Consider the following 17,141-nt stretch of genomic DNA (forward strand, 5'->3'; position numbering starts at 1 on the left):
TCTTTTTCAAAAAAAAATCTACAGCACTTCTTTTCTAATCGATATCGAAATATATGAAATTTGCTCATCAATTTAAAATTTAAATTAGAGTGAATTTGTTGGTTAGGTTATCCACACACCTAATATAAGTTGGTTAAAGGCACCTGCCACATTTCTCACCTATATTGTAATTAGGATTTACATCTCTTAAGGTTTTTGACCGGACAATCTCTTCCTATATAAGCATGGGTGTGAATTTGAAATTTGAATGCATAACTCAAGGCTAGGATGGCTGAATTATGTAAATCAAGGTTCCTCGCTCTAAGTGGATTCTATTGAAAAAATTTCATAGATGCTGATAGAAGGCCAAAAATAAAAAATAAAGGTTGATTTATGAACCCAAAAAAGAAAAAAAAAAAAAAAAAGATCTTGCAGTCACGCTCGCTTACGGATTCTTACTCCATACAGCACTTCAGCAGGGTAGGGTAGGCTTAGAATTTTAGTTGGCACCACTTGCATTAATACTCCCATTTCTTCATCTCCATTCCTTCAGGTGGGCTGCCTTCAACCTTTTTTGAACCCACTTCTTTCCAGTCTGTTGACAGCGCTGTCCCATTCGATTCTATCTGTAACATTGAAGCAGAATTCAAATTACAACATTTCCATGAATCTTTGAAGTAAAGAAAAATCCCCAAAGAAATTGAGCATTGCTCCTTATATGGAAGGACTTCAACGGAAGAAAAAATTGAAGAAAAATACAACAAATGTTTGATTGATCAGAACAAAGGCAAACTCTGAGAGGAGACTATGGACTTGGCAAATTTATCAGCTAGAGCCAGATATTGTAGAATATTAGAACTTGAGTCAAGGCAAAGGTGTTAATAAAAGATAACAAATATGTGGGAATCTTACAAAAGATTTGCTCATAGCTCTCCTCATGTCCTCGTCTGCATTTTGGTAAATTTCTCGGAACAGCTTGTTTACAGCCGCATCACCATCTAGCTTCTCTTCTTTCTCCTGAAGTTCAAATCATCGCAAGGTTAATATCAATAACATGAGTTAAAGCACGTAAAGGCAGACAAGAGTTTCATATTATTGTAATTTTGTAATTCCTTTTTAGGTTTTTCCCTTTCTTTTCTTTTTCTTTTTCTTTTTTTTGACGGGGAGGGGGAGTATTCTAAAACAGAAATCCCCCAGTACAATATAAAAATACAGGTTGCTTAAAAACCTCTTTCTTCACCAGCGCCACCAACTTATCCCAATCTTTTTTCCTTGGCATTGAAGATGGATATGCAGGCCTTTGAGATCCAACTGAAAATTAATAAAAGGAAGCAAGTTAATAAAAAATCACTAGAATTAAAAAAAAAAAAAGGATCTCTTGGTTCACTGTAACAATGGAGATCATATGCTTTTGGCATAATGCACCTACTATTAAATAACAATGAAGCACCTAACCATATAACAGAGATCAGAATTCTACAAACAGTATCTAAGTGTGAATTACAATGGCATGTCTCTTACCTGACGAGACATTTACTTTTTGAGTTACTGCAATTTCCTTGCTATATTCAAGTGATGACCAGTTGATACCTTCAGCTTTCACGAGACGGATTTCAACTTTAGTTGACAGTACATCGTATCGACATTTCTCAGGTACTATCTGTTTTTCATACAAATACAAAAACCAAAATCAGACTGCCAAAAACTTATGCATCTATATTGGGTCAAACGTAAGGATTGGGTTTGGGAAAATTACTTAATATTTATGTTCATTCAACACCTGGCTGACTTATAGATAGGCTGATATTTAAAAAAGAAAATACCAGTTCATAGCCATGTTTCAAGACATATAGAGGTTCAAAGTGGTGCAATGCCATCAAAAGTCTTGCTAATTCTCCATTTAGTTCACTTTCCACAAGGAAAAAAAAAAAAAAAAAAAAAAAGGGAAGAAAAATAAATACAAAGCAGAAGACAAATATTTTGCCCCATTTCTGCTCATCACTTACAAGCTAAACAATTGAAAGAAAGACATGAAGAGTCCTATTACTTTTTTTCTACTTGTTAAACAAACATTCAGAGCTCAAGTAGAAGAGATTGTTGAACAACATGGTTTCTGAAATGCCCTTGTAATGTTTCAGCTGGTAGATAATGAAGTGGAAATTCCTATATGATCCATGCAAGAAACAATGGCATCATACAGTAAGTTCATGCAATACCTTCCCAAATAACCGAGGTTGAAAATTATAAGCATCTTCACCAGGGACATCAATGGTGACACTTAGCTGCAAGACAAGAAAAATTAAATTAGCTCATCTAGGCAAACAAATACAACCAAAGGCCATCTCAAGCTACATGAATATTGAAAAGAATAATCACCAAACAGCAGCAGTTTACAGAGGGTAAACGAAAGCAAAATTTATCTCATGTCAAAAACAAATGTCTAGAAGATCTACGTACGATCTGTTCTCCAAACTCGACAGCCACATTGTTGGCCGGTATGCCCTTTGCAAATATTGTAACGACGACTTCCTCTGGCTTCTGGTAGTATTCATGTCTGTTCAACCATTCAACCATCAATCATCAATCATCAGATAACAATTAAGATGAGATTGTGTAACCTGAATGACATAAGTGGGTGAGAATAGTAGAGGGAATCGTGGTAGTCTTAAGAGTTCTAACTTGGGAATGTCCAACAGGGGACACAAACAACCTTATTATGCTTGATGATTTAGATTAGTGCTCCATGTATCAACAGTTATGCCTTGCCTTAGAAGTACTGAATGAAACATCAAACAAGAAACTGCACACAACAACTAACCCCATACATACACCTACACATCATAATTTGTCTATACAGGGCCATTGGGTCATGTAACTGCAAGTGCTTTCCACCATTTCTCACTACAGGTAAACTTCAAGCGAGGTAAAAAAGAATGAATAAAGGTTATAGCTACTTCAAACCCCACTCCAAGAAGCCCTCCTCTTTTGCTAGCCCATAATCTACATACAAACATTACCTTTCACATAATCAGAGCATAATGGATGGGATGAAAGGAAGTGTAAGGACTTCTAGGATAACTAACGAGTATAATGAAAAGCTCTGGAAAGTTAAAGAGTTATACCAACAACTTTTTGCGGTACAGATTGAGGGCAGACAGGTGCAAAAATACTTGGCGAGAAAAAGTGCAAGAACCTGTATTTTGGTCTGACTGAAGTGCTCATCGGACGGGACATGTCAAATGCTTTCTTAGCTTCTTCAAGAGTTCCAATAGCTGCATCAGATAATTCACATGCAGTAGAAGCCGTTGTCGTAGTTGGTGACGCATCTGGTGTCAAGCTCTCCGCTGCATCATTAGCTTCCTTTGAAGAAACATCCGTAAAAAAATATAGAAAACTCTCCCAATAAAAATTCAGCTACCAGCTTAGCAATAACTACCAAAGACCAAAACTCGGGCTTGCTTCTAAAAACTCTATAGAGTAGCCCAAACAAATTAAAGACACATATCTCAAAGACCGCCAACAATCATATACCTGCTATGCGCTGATCGCATTCTTCAATCAACTTGGTGAATCTCGAATCTTTCTGTGCCAAAGATGCGCCTTTCTCAAGAGATACCTTAGCATTACGATATTCACCGCACTTTATACACGCAATCCTGTCGAGGACGGAAGTAAACTAGGCAAATAAGTAATAGAGGAAGTTTTTAAAAAGTAGGACAATCCGTAGTTAGTACAAGATCACTGATTCGCTTCACACCTCGCGGTGCTTATACCTCTCGCCTATCGGAAATCAGTATTATACTTAAAAAAAAAAAAAAAACCGTTATACATTGTAATTGTAAATCAACATCTAAAGAAAGGAATAGAGAACTTCAAAAAAAAAAAAAAAATTTATCATTATTGAACTACTTGAGCACATTAGGGATTATCAACATAAACATAAATTCGGGAACGTCTAACTGAATGACCACCACTTTTAAACTTGAAATTCCGAACAGTCATCCTGTACGAGAATAGTTGAACCCAACGATCATGACTAATATGCGAAGCATTACGCACCCTTTACGCAGATAAGCCTTAGCCATCGAAGCATCTAATTCTATTGCCTTGTTTGCATCCGCAACCGCTTCTGCTCGAACAAATACCAAAAAAACAAGAACAGAAAGAAATAAATACATAAAATCAGTAACTTCCCCCGAGAAATCTAGCAAAATCAAAGCAACGAAGAAAACCACTCATAACCAATAAAAAAAATGAAGTACCGGTGAAATTGGCGAGTTTGAGACGAGCCTGTGCTCGGTCGGCGTAAAGATCGGCGTCGTCGGGGTTGAAGGCAATGGCCTGAGCGTATAGATCAATGGCCAATTGGAAGTCGTCGTCCAAGAAGGCATCCTTCGCTTTCGCCGCTAATTGGGTTCCCATCCGAGAGAGGAGAGGAGTTTCTGGGAGTGATCCGACCGGGACGCAGAGAAGAGAAAGTGGAGGGAAACTGTGCGGGGACCCCAGAAGTTGAAATTGGATTTATTAGTACTCTTCTGGAAACTTCCTTCCAACTTTCGGATAACGGAGACTGTTACGTATTGCTTGACAATTACGCAAGGAACAAGAAGCATATTACGACATGTAGTCAAATTTGGAAAATTCACGATTTGCAGGTTTCATGGATACGACGTGTCGTCTTTGTTGATTCAAAAACCCACATCAAATGGTGTCTACTCTAGTATGGACCGTGGTCCATGTGATATTTTTACTTTATTATAGAATATCATTTAATCAAAATTATTCTATATTAAATGAGATATTGTGATGGAGAAATATTATTTATTTATATTGAAATGCTTCTTCCTCAATTATAGAGTGTAAAGATGCAAATCCGAATATCTAGTTATATTTGAGTCTGCTCGAGTCTATAATGTAGTTTGGATATTTGTATAAGTTAACCCGAGTAGGTACCCGGTTATAAAATTTGGATATCCAAATACTCGGATTGTAATTGAATATTCGAATTTGTCAAAAAACAATTTTAAATAGGAGGGCTACAAACACAAAACAACGTTATTTTATATATAAGGTAATTTTTTAAAATATAAATTCGGTTATGAATACCAAATATTAACCTGTAATTAGCATTATATAATTGTACTCACATCCGAATACGAGCGGGTATAAGATTTAGATATACGCTAGGGTAAAATTCGGTATATACCCACTCGAATGAGTTCGATTTTTCAAATTACAGACCAGACTAGACCTACTCAATTATACTCAAGATTTTATTCAAATTTATGATATAAGAAAGCAGAGTGTAGCACATCAAATGTTGTCATAGGAATGATTAATTCATCTTAAATAGTAACATTTTTCACTGCAAAGCTGAGGTCCCTTTACTTTAGAATTTACAAATAATTAATTAAGAATTAAGTAAGGCTAGTAATAATTTTTCTTATATGCCATAATTTAATTTATAAAAAAAAAACTAATTTTAAATCTTTCTTATATATTAGTTATATCATGTAAGATGCATTACTTGTCTATATAATTTTTCTTAAAATATTTAGCTTTTATCAAGTAAAAAATCACCGAATATATTTTCTCATGCAAATGTGAATTGAAATTATTAATGTTGATATATTCGGAATTAAACCACGTAATTTAAAGTGTTCCTTTTTTTTTTGGAAGAAGAAGCTTTTCTTTTTTCTAATTACACTAATCACTTTTTTTTTTCAATATTTTCAATACAGTGAGTTAAGATAAGATAAAAGGAAAGTTAAAAATTAAATAAAATATTATTTTTATTTTAAAATTTTAAAAAAATAAATTATTTATTATATTTTAAATAAAAATTTAAAAAAATTATAATGAGTTGAGAATTCCTTTCCATCCAAACAATCCCTCAATCCATTAATCAGCACCCACCTCTCTCCGGTTAAAGTTCATTACGTTCGTACAGTTTCTCGGTCTTACCCAACTACGCTACGAACGCTAGCTGGATCGCGTCGACTCACTGAGTGAATGAAGTGCCGATCCGTAGCGTGCATATGGTCGGGCGTGCATCCGTCTCACAGAGTAACCGCCACCGCCGTGCTGAAACAACCTCCAACTCTCTATACCGGCGGATCAGATGGCTCCATCATCTGGTGGAATCTTTCCTCCTCCGGTTCCAATCCGGTAACTGCAACTCGCTCCTCTTCGCTTCTTCCTTCTTTAGATGACTCAATGTTCTCACTCACCATCTATTTTTCAAAGAGCCACTGAGCCAAAAACTGTCCTCTGAATACAAGAATTAGGCTCTGGTATAATTCAAATGGATTTGCTTTGTTTCGACATGCGGCTCTGTTTGCTTGCTGAGAAAATGTTGTAATGAAATTTAATGGTTTGGGTGTCATCTACTTTTCTTCTTACTTACTAAATAGTTGCTCCTACGACGCAATTCTAGTTCGATCAGGCTCTCAGTGGACGGGCGAGTTATTTTCTTCTTTAATTATTAATAGAAAAAACAATTATATTTTTCTCCCTCGATAAATTGATCATGAACCAAACTAATGAGGTTTCATCTGGACAGGAAATTAAACCAATTGCTATGTTATGTGGCCACGCCGCACCCATAGTCGATCTCGGAATTTGTTATCCCGTAGTTTTGTCAAGAAATGAAAAGCTAGACGCTTCAATTAATGTTCTGGCAAGCTGTACTGATTATTATGGTGCGTTAATCAGTGCGTGCACTGATGGCGTATTGTGTGTGTGGAGCAGAAGCAGTGGGCATTGCAGACGGAGGAGGAAATTGCCACCTTGGGTAGGCAGTCCATCCATAATTCGAACATTGCCTTCAAACGCAAGATATGTGTGCATTGGCTGTTCTTTCATAGATAATGTCCAATTGTCTGAACGCGGTTCTGTTGATTCCTCAGAAGGAGCTGAGGGATCAGTGTATGGAGAATTTCAGCACAGAAAACCATCAAAATGTGCTGTAGTAGTTGTTGATTCATATACACTTACGATTGTCCAAACCGTTTTTCATGGGAATTTATCTATCGGTTCATTGAAGTTTATGGCTGTAGTTTCGTCCATTGAGCACAAAGAGAAACATTCAGTAGTCATGGCTGATTCTTTTGGTAGGCTGCAATTGATTCCGATATTAAAGGATCCTCACCAGCTTGGGGATGATGCAACTGGTTTGCATAAAAGTTCTCAGTCGGAGATGACTGTTTGGGCAGATGGGTTGAGTGAAGGTGGACAGGTTGTGTCAATCGCAATCTGTGAGAATGTTATTGCTTTTGTTTTTAAAAAGCACTGCATATTTAGGCTATTGGAAACTGGTACCACAATTGGAGAGATTTCTTTCTCAGACAAGATCGTCTATCTAAATGGCAGGTCTACTCACTCACATGTTATAGGGGGGACGTTTCTTGAAAGTGAAGAATCTGCAAGTAAGCTGAATACTGACGATTTTGATGAATTATCTACAACCAGTTTTATTGTATGGAATAATGATGGTTATGCAATTGTGTATTCTGTATCATTTTTAAATAAAATATTCAAGTGTGAGGCTCTTTGTGAGATCCCTACCACTTCTCATCCTGATGATGCGAGATTATCTGTTTGTTTCATTCAATTGAACCGCTATCTTCTTCGCATTTGTTCTCATTGTATTTACGCTGAAGAACCTTTACTGTGGAAACCCCACATCACCATCTATTCACCACATACAGAACATGATGACCATGGAAAGTTGTGCTGTATGTTCAGAATACTTGGAGAAGGCAGTTTTTCTGTTGACTGGATTGAAAAACCTACTTCAATTCATAAAATTGAGGATCCCAGTGATGGGAAGAGTGAGTTAAGTTCTTGGGAATCATCTGTTCCAAGTCCAATAAGTGGTAATAATATACATGCATGTTATCAGTCCAACAAGGCACGGATCGTATCTTCTTCCATGGTTATTTCAGAAAATCTCTTTGCCCCTTATGCTATTGTGTATGGTTTCTTTAATGGAGAAATCGAGGTTGTGAGATTTGATTTGTTTCATGGAATAACTTCTCATGGTAATAGTTCACACAATGAACTGGGTTCACATGCATCCAGACAATATTTTCTAGGGCACACAGGTGCTGTACTATGTTTGGCTGCACATCGGATGGTGGGAACTGCCAAAGGATGGAGTTTCAATCAGGTTTTAATTTCTGGAAGCATGGACTGCACGGTTCGCATATGGGACCTTGAAACGAGCAATCTCATTACTGTAATGCACCAACATGTGGCTCCTGTGCACCAAATAATTCTTCCCCCGTCCCGGACTGACCGTCCTTGGAATGACTGCTTCCTCTCTGTTGGTGAGGACTCGTGTGTTGCTCTTGCTTCTCTGGAGACTTTGCGAGTTGAGAGAATGCTTCCTGGACACCCCAGCTATCCTGCTAAAGTTGTGTGGGATGGAGTAAGAGGTTATATTGCATGCCTTTGCCGAAACCGTTCGAGGACATATGATGCGAGTGATGTTTTATACATTTGGGATGTAAAGACTGGTGCTCGGGAGCGGTTTCTTCGTGGGACTGCTTCTCATTCAATGTTTGATCAGTTTTGTAAAGGTGTCAGTATGAATTCCATATCGGGCACTATACTGAATGGAAATACCTCAGTTTCATTACTAAGTCTTCCAATAATTGAGGATGGAAGCTTTTCTCATTCTAACTTAAATAGTACAGATAAGTTGGTCACTTCATCAAATGTGGTGCCAAGTATTGCAAATATAGTTGAGCCCAATACTTCCCAAGCACATATTAGTAAGGGAATTTCGGCAAAATCACTTCCAACCGCTCTATCTATACTTCAAAGCAGCAAGCCCTCCATCAAATGCTATTGCCCATTCCCTGGAATCGCTGCTCTGAATTTTGACCTTGGATCATTGATGTTTCCTCATCAGAAGCACGGACGCACTGCCAATGACAGTAATAAGTTAGACGATACCAATGTGAAGGAACAGGCTAATGACAGACTAAGTCCCCACCACATGAATATAGAAGATGGTGATGTTAATGAGAGCATGAGTACTTCTATAGAAGAGCTTGAGTGGATTAGATCACTTGAAGAATGTTTACTTCGATTTAGCTTGTCATATTTACACCTGTGGAATGTAGATTGTGAGCTTGATAATTTGCTTATAGCTGACATGAAGCTAAAGAGGCTAGAGAATCTTGTTGTAGCTTCTGGATTGCTGGGGGACAAAGGGTCTTTGACATTGACGTTTCCTGGTTTGAGTACTATTCTAGAGGTAATTCGATGAATTTTTTTAAATGTTGGGTCATGTTTTCTTGTTTGGCTCCTTGCACTTTTTCCTGAGGCATTGTTATAATGTTTCAGCTCTGGAAATCCTCATCAGAATTTTGTGCAATGAGGTCACTGACAATGGTGTCCCTGGCCCAACGAATGATTAGCTTGTCTTACTCCAGTTCGGCTGCCAGCAGGTATTGCAAAGGTTCCAAAAAAAAACTTCAGAGTCCAACTTGTATCTTCTCTAACAGATTTAATATTCTTCAAATTCTACATCAGGTTATCAATTTTATATTGGCACCAATCTAGTATGTGTTCGGCAGAGAACTAAAATATGAAAATTCTTTTTAAAATTGTAGGAAAAGTAAGATTATTGAAATCTTGTAAGAGCTGGAAATAATGAAGAGAAAAAAAATAACTTGTTTAAGTCTTGGGTGATAATGTAATAGATGTGTGGAGAATATTATTTATTAACTTTTTTGTGGTTTAAAAACTGTATGATTGCTGCTGCGGTGGTCATCTGGATATTCTTGTCTTTATATTAATTTAATATCTTCTATGGAGGCTGACATTGTTTTATATGCTTAAAACAAGAGTTTCCATTATTTTTTATGTTATTTTTATTCCTTAAAGAAAACTTCAAATTAAGGATTAGGGATATTTCAATCAGTTTACCTTAAGCCTAGAAATTTTTACTACAAAATTAGTCTGATAGTAAGGTTACTTTTCAATCTCCTGCATATGTGGTTTCCTCTTGCACTAGCTTAAATGTCATGTTGCTGCTCTCCATGTATGCTTTTATTTCCTCTACTAGGTAATTACCGTGCCAAGATTATCTCCTAAATGTTATTCTTGCATGACAAATGAGCATAAACTGTATAATCCCTTTTCCAGTAATGTAGACCGGTTTTGAAAATTGTGAGAAGAAGGTGGAGGCTTTCAAGGCTTTCTTTCTTAATAATCTTTCATTCTGAATGTTTGTATTGAATTATTTTTCTATCACTAGTTTTCAGGATTTTCTAGATCTTATTTCTTCATTTGCTTACGTGTTTTTTTGGTATGCTCTCTGTTTACTGAGGTCACACACGTTTTTTTATCAATAATAAAATTTGAATTACTTATAGAAAAAAGTCATGTAGATCAGTTATATTATTTTTGCTGATCTTTTTACCTGATGGTATTGTTTGCAGTGCTTTAGCAGCATTCTATACTCGGAATTTTGCCGAAAAATATCCAGATGTAAAGCCACCTCTACTCCAGGTTGCATCTTGTGTTGGAAGCCGTACTGGCATGGTTGAATTTACCAATTAGTCACATTTTCATTAAATTTATGTTTTTATTTCTGCTTCTCTGTTTTACAGCTTTTGGTGAGTTTCTGGCAAGATGAAAGTGAACATGTACGTATGGCTGCTCGCTCTTTATTCCACTGCACTGCTTCACGGGCAATTCCACTTCCTCTACGTAGTCAAAAAGCAACTGACCAAGCAGATATGAGCTCTCTAATTGGCACCAGAGAAAATGAACATGAAAATGTAAATATAGAAGAAACATCTGCTAACAGATTGCATTCTGATCAGCTCCTAGAAACACTAGGGATCTCCCAGGTTGAGGAATCTAAGATACATGATTGGCTAGAATCTTTTGAAATGCAAGACTGGATTTCTTGCGTGGGAGGAACAAGCCAAGATGCCATGACATCTCATATTATTGTTGCAGCAGCACTGGCTATTTGGTATCCCAGCCTTGTGAAGCCAGGTCTTGCCATGCTGGTTGTTCATCCCCTAGTAAAATTGGTTATGGCGGTGAATGAGAAATACAGTTCCACTGCAGCAGAGCTCCTTGCAGAAGGTATGGACAGTGCATGGAAAGCATGCCTTGGTTCTGAAATACCTCGTTTGGTTGGAGACATATTTTTTCAAATAGAATGTGTAAGTGGTCCATCAGCCAACTTAGCTGCACAAAATCCAGTTGTACCAGTTGCCATTCAGGAGACTTTGGTTGGTGTTCTTCTTCCAAGCTTAGCAATGGCTGATATACCAGGGTTTTTAACTGTTATAGAAAGCCAAATCTGGTCTACTGCATCCGATTCACCTGTTCATCTTGTATCTCTTACGACTCTCATCAGGGTTGTGCGCAGTTCTCCAAGAAACTTGGCTCAGTACCTTGATAAGGTTCGTATGGTCCATGTTCAATGTACTTATAAAAAAAAAGTATGGTCCATGTTCAATGTGGAGGGTAAAAATAAAAAATTGAAATCTTAAACACATGAAATTAAGAGAAATTTTAGAAGATCCACCATTCAGTGCAACATAGATTTACTTTATCTATGGTTTTGAGATGTGTAACTTATAACTACTTATGGCAGGATAAGCCTCTATATGAGTACCGGTCTTTATTATTTTTATTGCTTGATGTCTGGTGACTTCACCTCAAGCTAAAAGATTTTTCTCTACCCCGCCAAAAAGTAACAATCTTGCCTGTCCCTGTTTGTTTAACAGTAAATATTCATATTGCGGAATAATCTTTTATATTTAATTAAATTGAAATAAATTTTTTCCTCCATTTTTTTTTTGTCAAGTCTCTGTTTAAATTTATATTTGACATTTGGGCAGATTTACAGGTGGTTAACTTCATTTTGCAAACTATGGACCCTAGCAATTCTGTCATGCGTAAAATGTGCTTTCAAAGTTCAATGACTGCCTTGAAGGAAGTTGTGCGTGCATTCCCCATGGTCACCTTGAATGACACATGGACCAGATTGGCCGTTGGGGACGTGATTGGAGAGATGAACAGTGCTAACATTCGGGTGTATGACATGCAAAGGTACTAGTAGACAGAGTATTGCCTATGAATTTAAATGATTATGTACAGATGCACCAGAAATGTGCGCGCGCACACATACACACACACACCAAAAGAGAGTATCATGATTAACTCTCTATAGCAAGAACCCAAGCATATACTACTAGGTAGTCAATTATCAATTAGATTCTATACTGGTGCGTATGATATCAAATTAAAGAAAACATGAGCTTCTGCATATCTCGATACAAATGTTTTTTTGAAATTCTTCTTATGGTTACATCGTAATTAGCTTCGTGTCTTTGTTTTTCACTGCAGTGTGATAAAGATCAAGGTTTTAGATGCAAGTGGACCTCCTGGACTTCCAACGTTGCTTGCAACGGCATCAGAAACGGTGGTAACTACTGCAATTTCTGCTTTGAGCTTTTCGCCAGATGGGGAGGTACTTGTCATTGATATACCCTGTAAACACAAAGTATGCGTTTTAACAAATGTCTAAATATATTCCTGTTAAATGCCAGGGGTTGGTTGCTTTTTCTGAGCATGGTTTGATGATCAGATGGTGGTCATTGGGATCCATATGGTGGGAAAAATTGAGCAGAAACTTTGTTCCCGTGCAATGCACTAAACTTATCTTTGTTCCTCCATGGGAGGGATTCTCACCGAACTCTTCTAGGTCAAGCATAATGGCAAGCATAATGGGAAATGATAGACAGGTCAATTCACAGGAGAATACCAGCATTTCAAGTCATGCGGACAGTCTGAAACTATTGATTCATAATCTTGACCTGTCTTATCGGCTAGATTGGGGGGGTGAACGGAAACTACTTCTTTCAAGGCATGGCCATGAGTTGGGCACTTTCCAGTTATAAGCATCCTCACCTCACATGCAGATTGTCAAGGGCAAGCCCTTTGAAGTTTTTTGTCGTATATTGAAGTAGGGAATCTCAACCAGTTTGCATTTTCAGTTGCAATTTTGTTACCAATAAAAATAGGAAGTCTTTTTCATTTGATAAATCCTTCAGATTTTACCAGCATAGGATATGGTGCTCTTAGTTAATTTCTGATCATCATCACATCATCATCATCATCAAGTTTCCGGGGGTGCAATTCTATTTCGGTGTCTTATGAAGTGTTTACTTGCTCAATGAACAATGCAACACGCACTTTTTGCTCAAAGCAGATAGCTATATAGGTCTTGATGTATGCATTCATATATTTGTTTTTATTCAGCTAGCTAGAAAAGATGAGGGAAAGGTGATTTCCATGTAATTCTTAACAGTAGATTGCCGAACCAATTTGGATGTAGAACTACACTGGGGATTTAGAACTACACTGGGTTTTTTCTGGTTGTAACCTTTTTTCCGGTTCTGTTCTGTATAAAGCAATTCCTTTTTAACGATTTTAAAGGCTATTCAGAAGGTTGCAATGGCGGTAACAAGCAATCTGAAATTTTGGGTTATGAATTTTAGTCAGCTTGGGAGGAAATTTTGGAATCCTTTTTATTTGCTGATTTTGTGGTGATAAAGAGAAGGCATGCAGTTCGTAAAGATCATAAAGTTGTGTTTTTAGTTTACATAAATCATCATCATTTGCTTTTTTTCTCCTTTGTCTTCTTGATTGTCAAACAATATTGCCATAAAGCAGTTATTCATGAGATGCTCTGTACACTTGCGTATAGTCTCAAAACATAAAAGTTATAAAACGATAGATTGGGTCTAGAAGCTTGAGAGGAATTGCAATTGCCTCAGTAGTGGGCTTAGGCTCTCCATCAATTGTTCGCAAGGATGGTTGTGAATGCCCTCATATGTTGTCACGACGATGCTTGCATCTTTTGAATGTCGCTGGATTTGTTTCTTCACGTAGCATGTATGATGCGTGCAGCGATAGTAGCTCCTATACACATGATGATATGTTTATCATATAGAAATCTTTAAATACATTAAGAACAGAGTTTTTTTTTTATCAGAAGTGATCAATTATCAAAGAAGTATGGAAACTCAGTACTAAAATAGAAGGTGCTCAAACATATATAAAACTAGCAGGATATTTTTTTTTTTTTTTGGGTTCTTTTTCTAAGAAATATTTTAGTCACAAAAGGATTTCACAAAAGTAAACTTACAAATTAACGTAGTTTGATCATGTAGTACGTTAGATTATAAAGTTATTTTTATTGTAAAGTAAATCCAACACATATTGCATGAAACTACACTAGTTTATGAGTTTACTTTTATGAAATCTTTTTGTGTCTATAACACTTCTTATGCAAAAAACTAGGGGTGGACAGCTGGGCCCCGCACCCCGCTGTCTAGCCCCAGAATGGCGGGGCGGGCAACCCTGCTCCACCTATGGGGGGTGGGCCTCCCGCCCTGCATCTAGAGCCCCTCGCGGAGGCGGGGGGCCGGGAGGGTCGAACCCAGCCCCTAGCGAAGGCAGGGGGTCGAACCCCGCCCCGCCCCCTCTTACATTTTTATATATATTATATATAAACATAAATATATATTTATATTTTACAAATTGTGTATATATAAATATATATTACAAATTGTTAGACTTTTTTACAAAGTATGCACTAACAAATTTAAAAATTAATACACTCTAATTTATACAAAATATGCACTAAAAATTTAAAAAATACATAAATTTTAAATTATAGTCATATTTACAAATTTTAAATGTACAATTTGGGTCTAAAAATGTAATTTTAATCACTTTTGGACTTGAATAAATTTTAAACTTGGTGAAATGTAGCATATTTTTTTAAGTGGACGGAGGTGGAGCGGATTGGGTATCCGCTTCGCACCCCACCTATTGGGGTGGGGTACCTCGCCCCTGCATCCCGGGGGCGGGGTGCGGGGAAGGGGAAGGGGTGGCCCCGCCCAATAGGGGGTGGGTAGCATCCTACAAAAAATCCTATTGTATATGCATATCAATACTAAAAAAAAAACTAAGTAATGTTTATGTGAAATTATCACCAATTTGTTTGTGAAAATTTATGACTAGCAAACTATAAGAGTGAGTAGCCTTAATCCACAATATGTAATCAACTTTTTTTTACATGTTTTGATCATTAAAGAAAAATCATTGATGTGATAAGTCTCAATGAATGAATTTAAAGGAGCAAGGGTGCTAGCCCCTTACGGGCGGGTAGCCACCCATCCTATAGTACCCTGTCCCTATTTGGGTAGGGTGACTAGATCTATCTCTGCACCCCGTCTTGGTTTGGTGGGATGACCGTTTGCATCAGCCTGCCGGGTGGGTTGATGGACACCACCACTGTTCGGCCAGCCCGTTTGACAACACATTTTTCACAAAAATCCAACAAAATTGTATATACATAAGAAAAATCGCACAAATCCAATCAAAAGTCTCTACCAAAGTTGCAAATTGCACATATATTCATATCTGTGCACAGATTGATGGGCAATGGCCACGGACCGCGGCCATGGGTCATAAAGATATGTGCACAGATGTAAAGATCTATGGGATGGCCCAAGATCGTGGTCATGGGTCATAAAACTCACAAATCCACGGTCGTAGCCATGGTTCTTTAACTTATAGATCCACGATGGTGACCGTGGTTTTGAGTCATAGAGACCCACAACCAAGCTATGGTCTTATCATCGTACTGTAGCTTGACGATAAGATTGCAACTTGGCCATTGGGCATGAGTCGTGACTCACAACAGTGGAGAGAGAAACCGTCTTAGAGGAGGAGGAGAAGAAGAATATAAGATGGAGGAGAAGGGAAAGTAGAAAGAAGAGAGGACGGTGAGTGGCTATTGAGACATGAAAGGAAGGGAGAGAAGAGAAGAAAAGAAAAGATGGGAGAAGGGAGAGGACAGGAACATAGAGGAGAGGATGAGAGGATGTATATATATTTGGATTGGGTGGATGGGTGAAACTAGGGTGGGATTAAGGTTCAGCCTAGCACTCGCTCCCCGCCTTTGTGCATGGGCGGTGCCTACCCATCTGCCCCAGGCGAGGGGTACGCCCAGGCCTATAAAGGAGCCAACTTGCAAAATGAATAGTACTGTACAAAGATTAAAGTGGTGGCAATTTTAGTAGCTTATCGATCTTGCATATGTATAAATGGAGTGATAGTTTGAATAATTGAGGGATAATTTGAACCAAGTAGAGCGTAATTATTTTTATTAGTCACACAAAGGAAATAAATTTTCCAAAAACTGCACAACCAAAAAATTTATGTTAGTAACCATAGTACTTAAGGACAACATTAATTTGATTTGTAGGGTATCCCGAAGCAAATATGTTAGAAAATGGAATACGAGAGAAATTACTGAATGCAATTAAGGGACAAAAGATCTAGCAAAGTGAGTACTACTGAGGCAGGAAATTATAGCACCTGGGGTGGATACTATTCTTCACAGCTTTCTGCCCGTACTTCCGCCACCTGAATCCATCGTCTAGAATATCATCTGGGCTTTTCGTGTGGAAGGCAATCCTCGGTGGAATGGTTTTCTTTGTCCTGCCTACTCTTCCTTTATGTTTAGTACTGCCATTTTCAAGGCCTACAGCTCCATTCGTAGCCGTTAGGGGTTTGCTTGTTGATGAGGGATTTTGGTTGCCAAACTTGAAGTTGGGACCAGCTGAGAGGAGGCTAACCCAGTCGATGTCTGAAGCTATTTGAGTTTGCATTAGATCATGTGGAGGCGATGGAAGTGAGTAGGAGATCGGAACGTTAATGTTTTGAGTCAGTGGAGGGGGGAGTTCGTCCATGACAACAGCTCCCCAAGGAATTAGTTTCTAAGGAATTAAGTACGTAGAGGCTAGCTAGCTAGCTAGGGGTTATATATGTTAATTTGGACATTGAATGTAATGGAAGGATAGACTCTCTCATGTTTAGAGAGTTCCATGCTCACAGAGAGAGAGAGAGAGAGAGAGAGAGAGAGAGTTCCATCCATTTGGACATGTCTTTATGCAATAGGACAGTTGAACAGAAGTAGGTGAAGTATAGTTGGCTTTATCATGCGCATAAGCTAGCTAGGGTTTCCTCAAGAAGTTTTCTCTCTCTCTCTATCTCTCTCTCCACCGTCTGTAATTGTCATCTACACATGCACATGCGTGCAAGACAAT

At 37.8% G+C, this 17,141-nt stretch overlaps 3 protein-coding genes across 5 annotated transcripts; 1 reads left to right on the top strand and 2 right to left on the bottom strand.

The window, feature by feature from the left end:
* Positions 1-256: 256 nt before the first annotated feature.
* LOC108997486 (protein SGT1 homolog A-like) lies at positions 257-4,496 on the bottom strand. 2 transcript variants are annotated; one of them, XM_018973808.2, is made up of 10 exons: positions 4,242-4,496; positions 4,039-4,108; positions 3,511-3,635; positions 3,173-3,341; positions 2,437-2,533; positions 2,196-2,261; positions 1,501-1,639; positions 1,208-1,290; positions 892-996; positions 257-605 (listed from the first exon to the last, which is right to left on the bottom strand). In XM_018973808.2, the coding sequence occupies exons 1-10, from the start codon at positions 4,399-4,401 to the stop codon at positions 498-500; spliced, it is 1,122 nt and encodes a 373-aa protein (XP_018829353.1). In that variant the 5' UTR covers positions 4,402-4,496; the 3' UTR covers positions 257-497. The 2 variants fall into 2 exon arrangements, with proteins under 2 accessions (XP_018829353.1, XP_018829354.1); XM_018973809.2 differs by having other exon boundaries at positions 3,173-3,323; positions 4,242-4,495.
* Positions 4,497-5,894: 1,398 nt separating this feature from the next.
* On the top strand, positions 5,895-13,459 carry LOC108997416. 2 transcript variants are annotated; one of them, XM_018973682.2, is made up of 8 exons: positions 5,899-6,147; positions 6,542-9,244; positions 9,334-9,437; positions 10,434-10,503; positions 10,605-11,414; positions 11,864-12,066; positions 12,364-12,487; positions 12,567-13,459. In XM_018973682.2, exons 1-8 carry the CDS (start codon positions 5,992-5,994, stop codon positions 12,915-12,917), a joined length of 4,521 nt encoding a protein of 1,506 aa, XP_018829227.1. In that variant the 5' UTR covers positions 5,899-5,991; the 3' UTR covers positions 12,918-13,459. The 2 variants fall into 2 exon arrangements, with proteins under 2 accessions (XP_035549825.1, XP_018829227.1); XM_035693932.1 differs by lacking the exons at positions 12,364-12,487; positions 12,567-13,459 and having other exon boundaries at positions 5,895-6,147; positions 11,856-12,044.
* Positions 13,460-13,540: 81 nt separating this feature from the next.
* On the bottom strand, positions 13,541-16,809 carry LOC108997417 (probable WRKY transcription factor 43). The gene is made up of 2 exons (XM_018973683.2): positions 16,411-16,809; positions 13,541-13,941 (listed from the first exon to the last, which is right to left on the bottom strand). Exons 1-2 carry the CDS (start codon positions 16,782-16,784, stop codon positions 13,764-13,766), a joined length of 552 nt encoding a protein of 183 aa, XP_018829228.1. The 5' UTR covers positions 16,785-16,809; the 3' UTR covers positions 13,541-13,763.
* Between the last annotated feature and the right edge of the window lie 332 nt (positions 16,810-17,141).

This window comes from Juglans regia, chromosome 9 (genome assembly GCF_001411555.2).
Source record: "Juglans regia cultivar Chandler chromosome 9, Walnut 2.0, whole genome shotgun sequence".
In the NCBI taxonomy this organism is placed as follows: Eukaryota; Viridiplantae; Streptophyta; class Magnoliopsida; order Fagales; family Juglandaceae; genus Juglans; species Juglans regia.

Excerpts from the sequence above, each read along its gene's own strand:
- LOC108997486 (XM_018973808.2), bottom strand. The coding sequence starts at position 4,401 with ATGGGAACCCAATTAGCGGCGAAAGCGAAGGATGCCTTCTTGGACGAC. Across the intron at positions 4,109-4,241 it reads CAAACTCGCCAATTTCACCG|AAGCGGTTGCGGATGCAAAC; the intron begins GTACTTCATTTT and ends TTGTTCGAGCAG. Across the intron at positions 1,640-2,195 it reads AACCTCGGTTATTTGGGAAG|ATAGTACCTGAGAAATGTCG; the intron begins GTATTGCATGAA and ends TATGAAAAACAG.
- LOC108997416 (XM_018973682.2), top strand. The coding sequence starts at position 5,992 with ATGAAGTGCCGATCCGTAGCGTGCATATGGTCGGGCGTGCATCCGTCT. Across the intron at positions 9,438-10,433 it reads TCCAGTTCGGCTGCCAGCAG|TGCTTTAGCAGCATTCTATA; the intron begins GTATTGCAAAGG and ends TATTGTTTGCAG. Across the intron at positions 12,488-12,566 it reads GCTTTTCGCCAGATGGGGAG|GGGTTGGTTGCTTTTTCTGA; the intron begins GTACTTGTCATT and ends GTTAAATGCCAG.
- LOC108997417 (XM_018973683.2), bottom strand. The coding sequence starts at position 16,784 with ATGGACGAACTCCCCCCTCCACTGACTCAAAACATTAACGTTCCGATC. Across the intron at positions 13,942-16,410 it reads AAGAATAGTATCCACCCCAG|GAGCTACTATCGCTGCACGC; the intron begins GTGCTATAATTT and ends TCATGTGTATAG.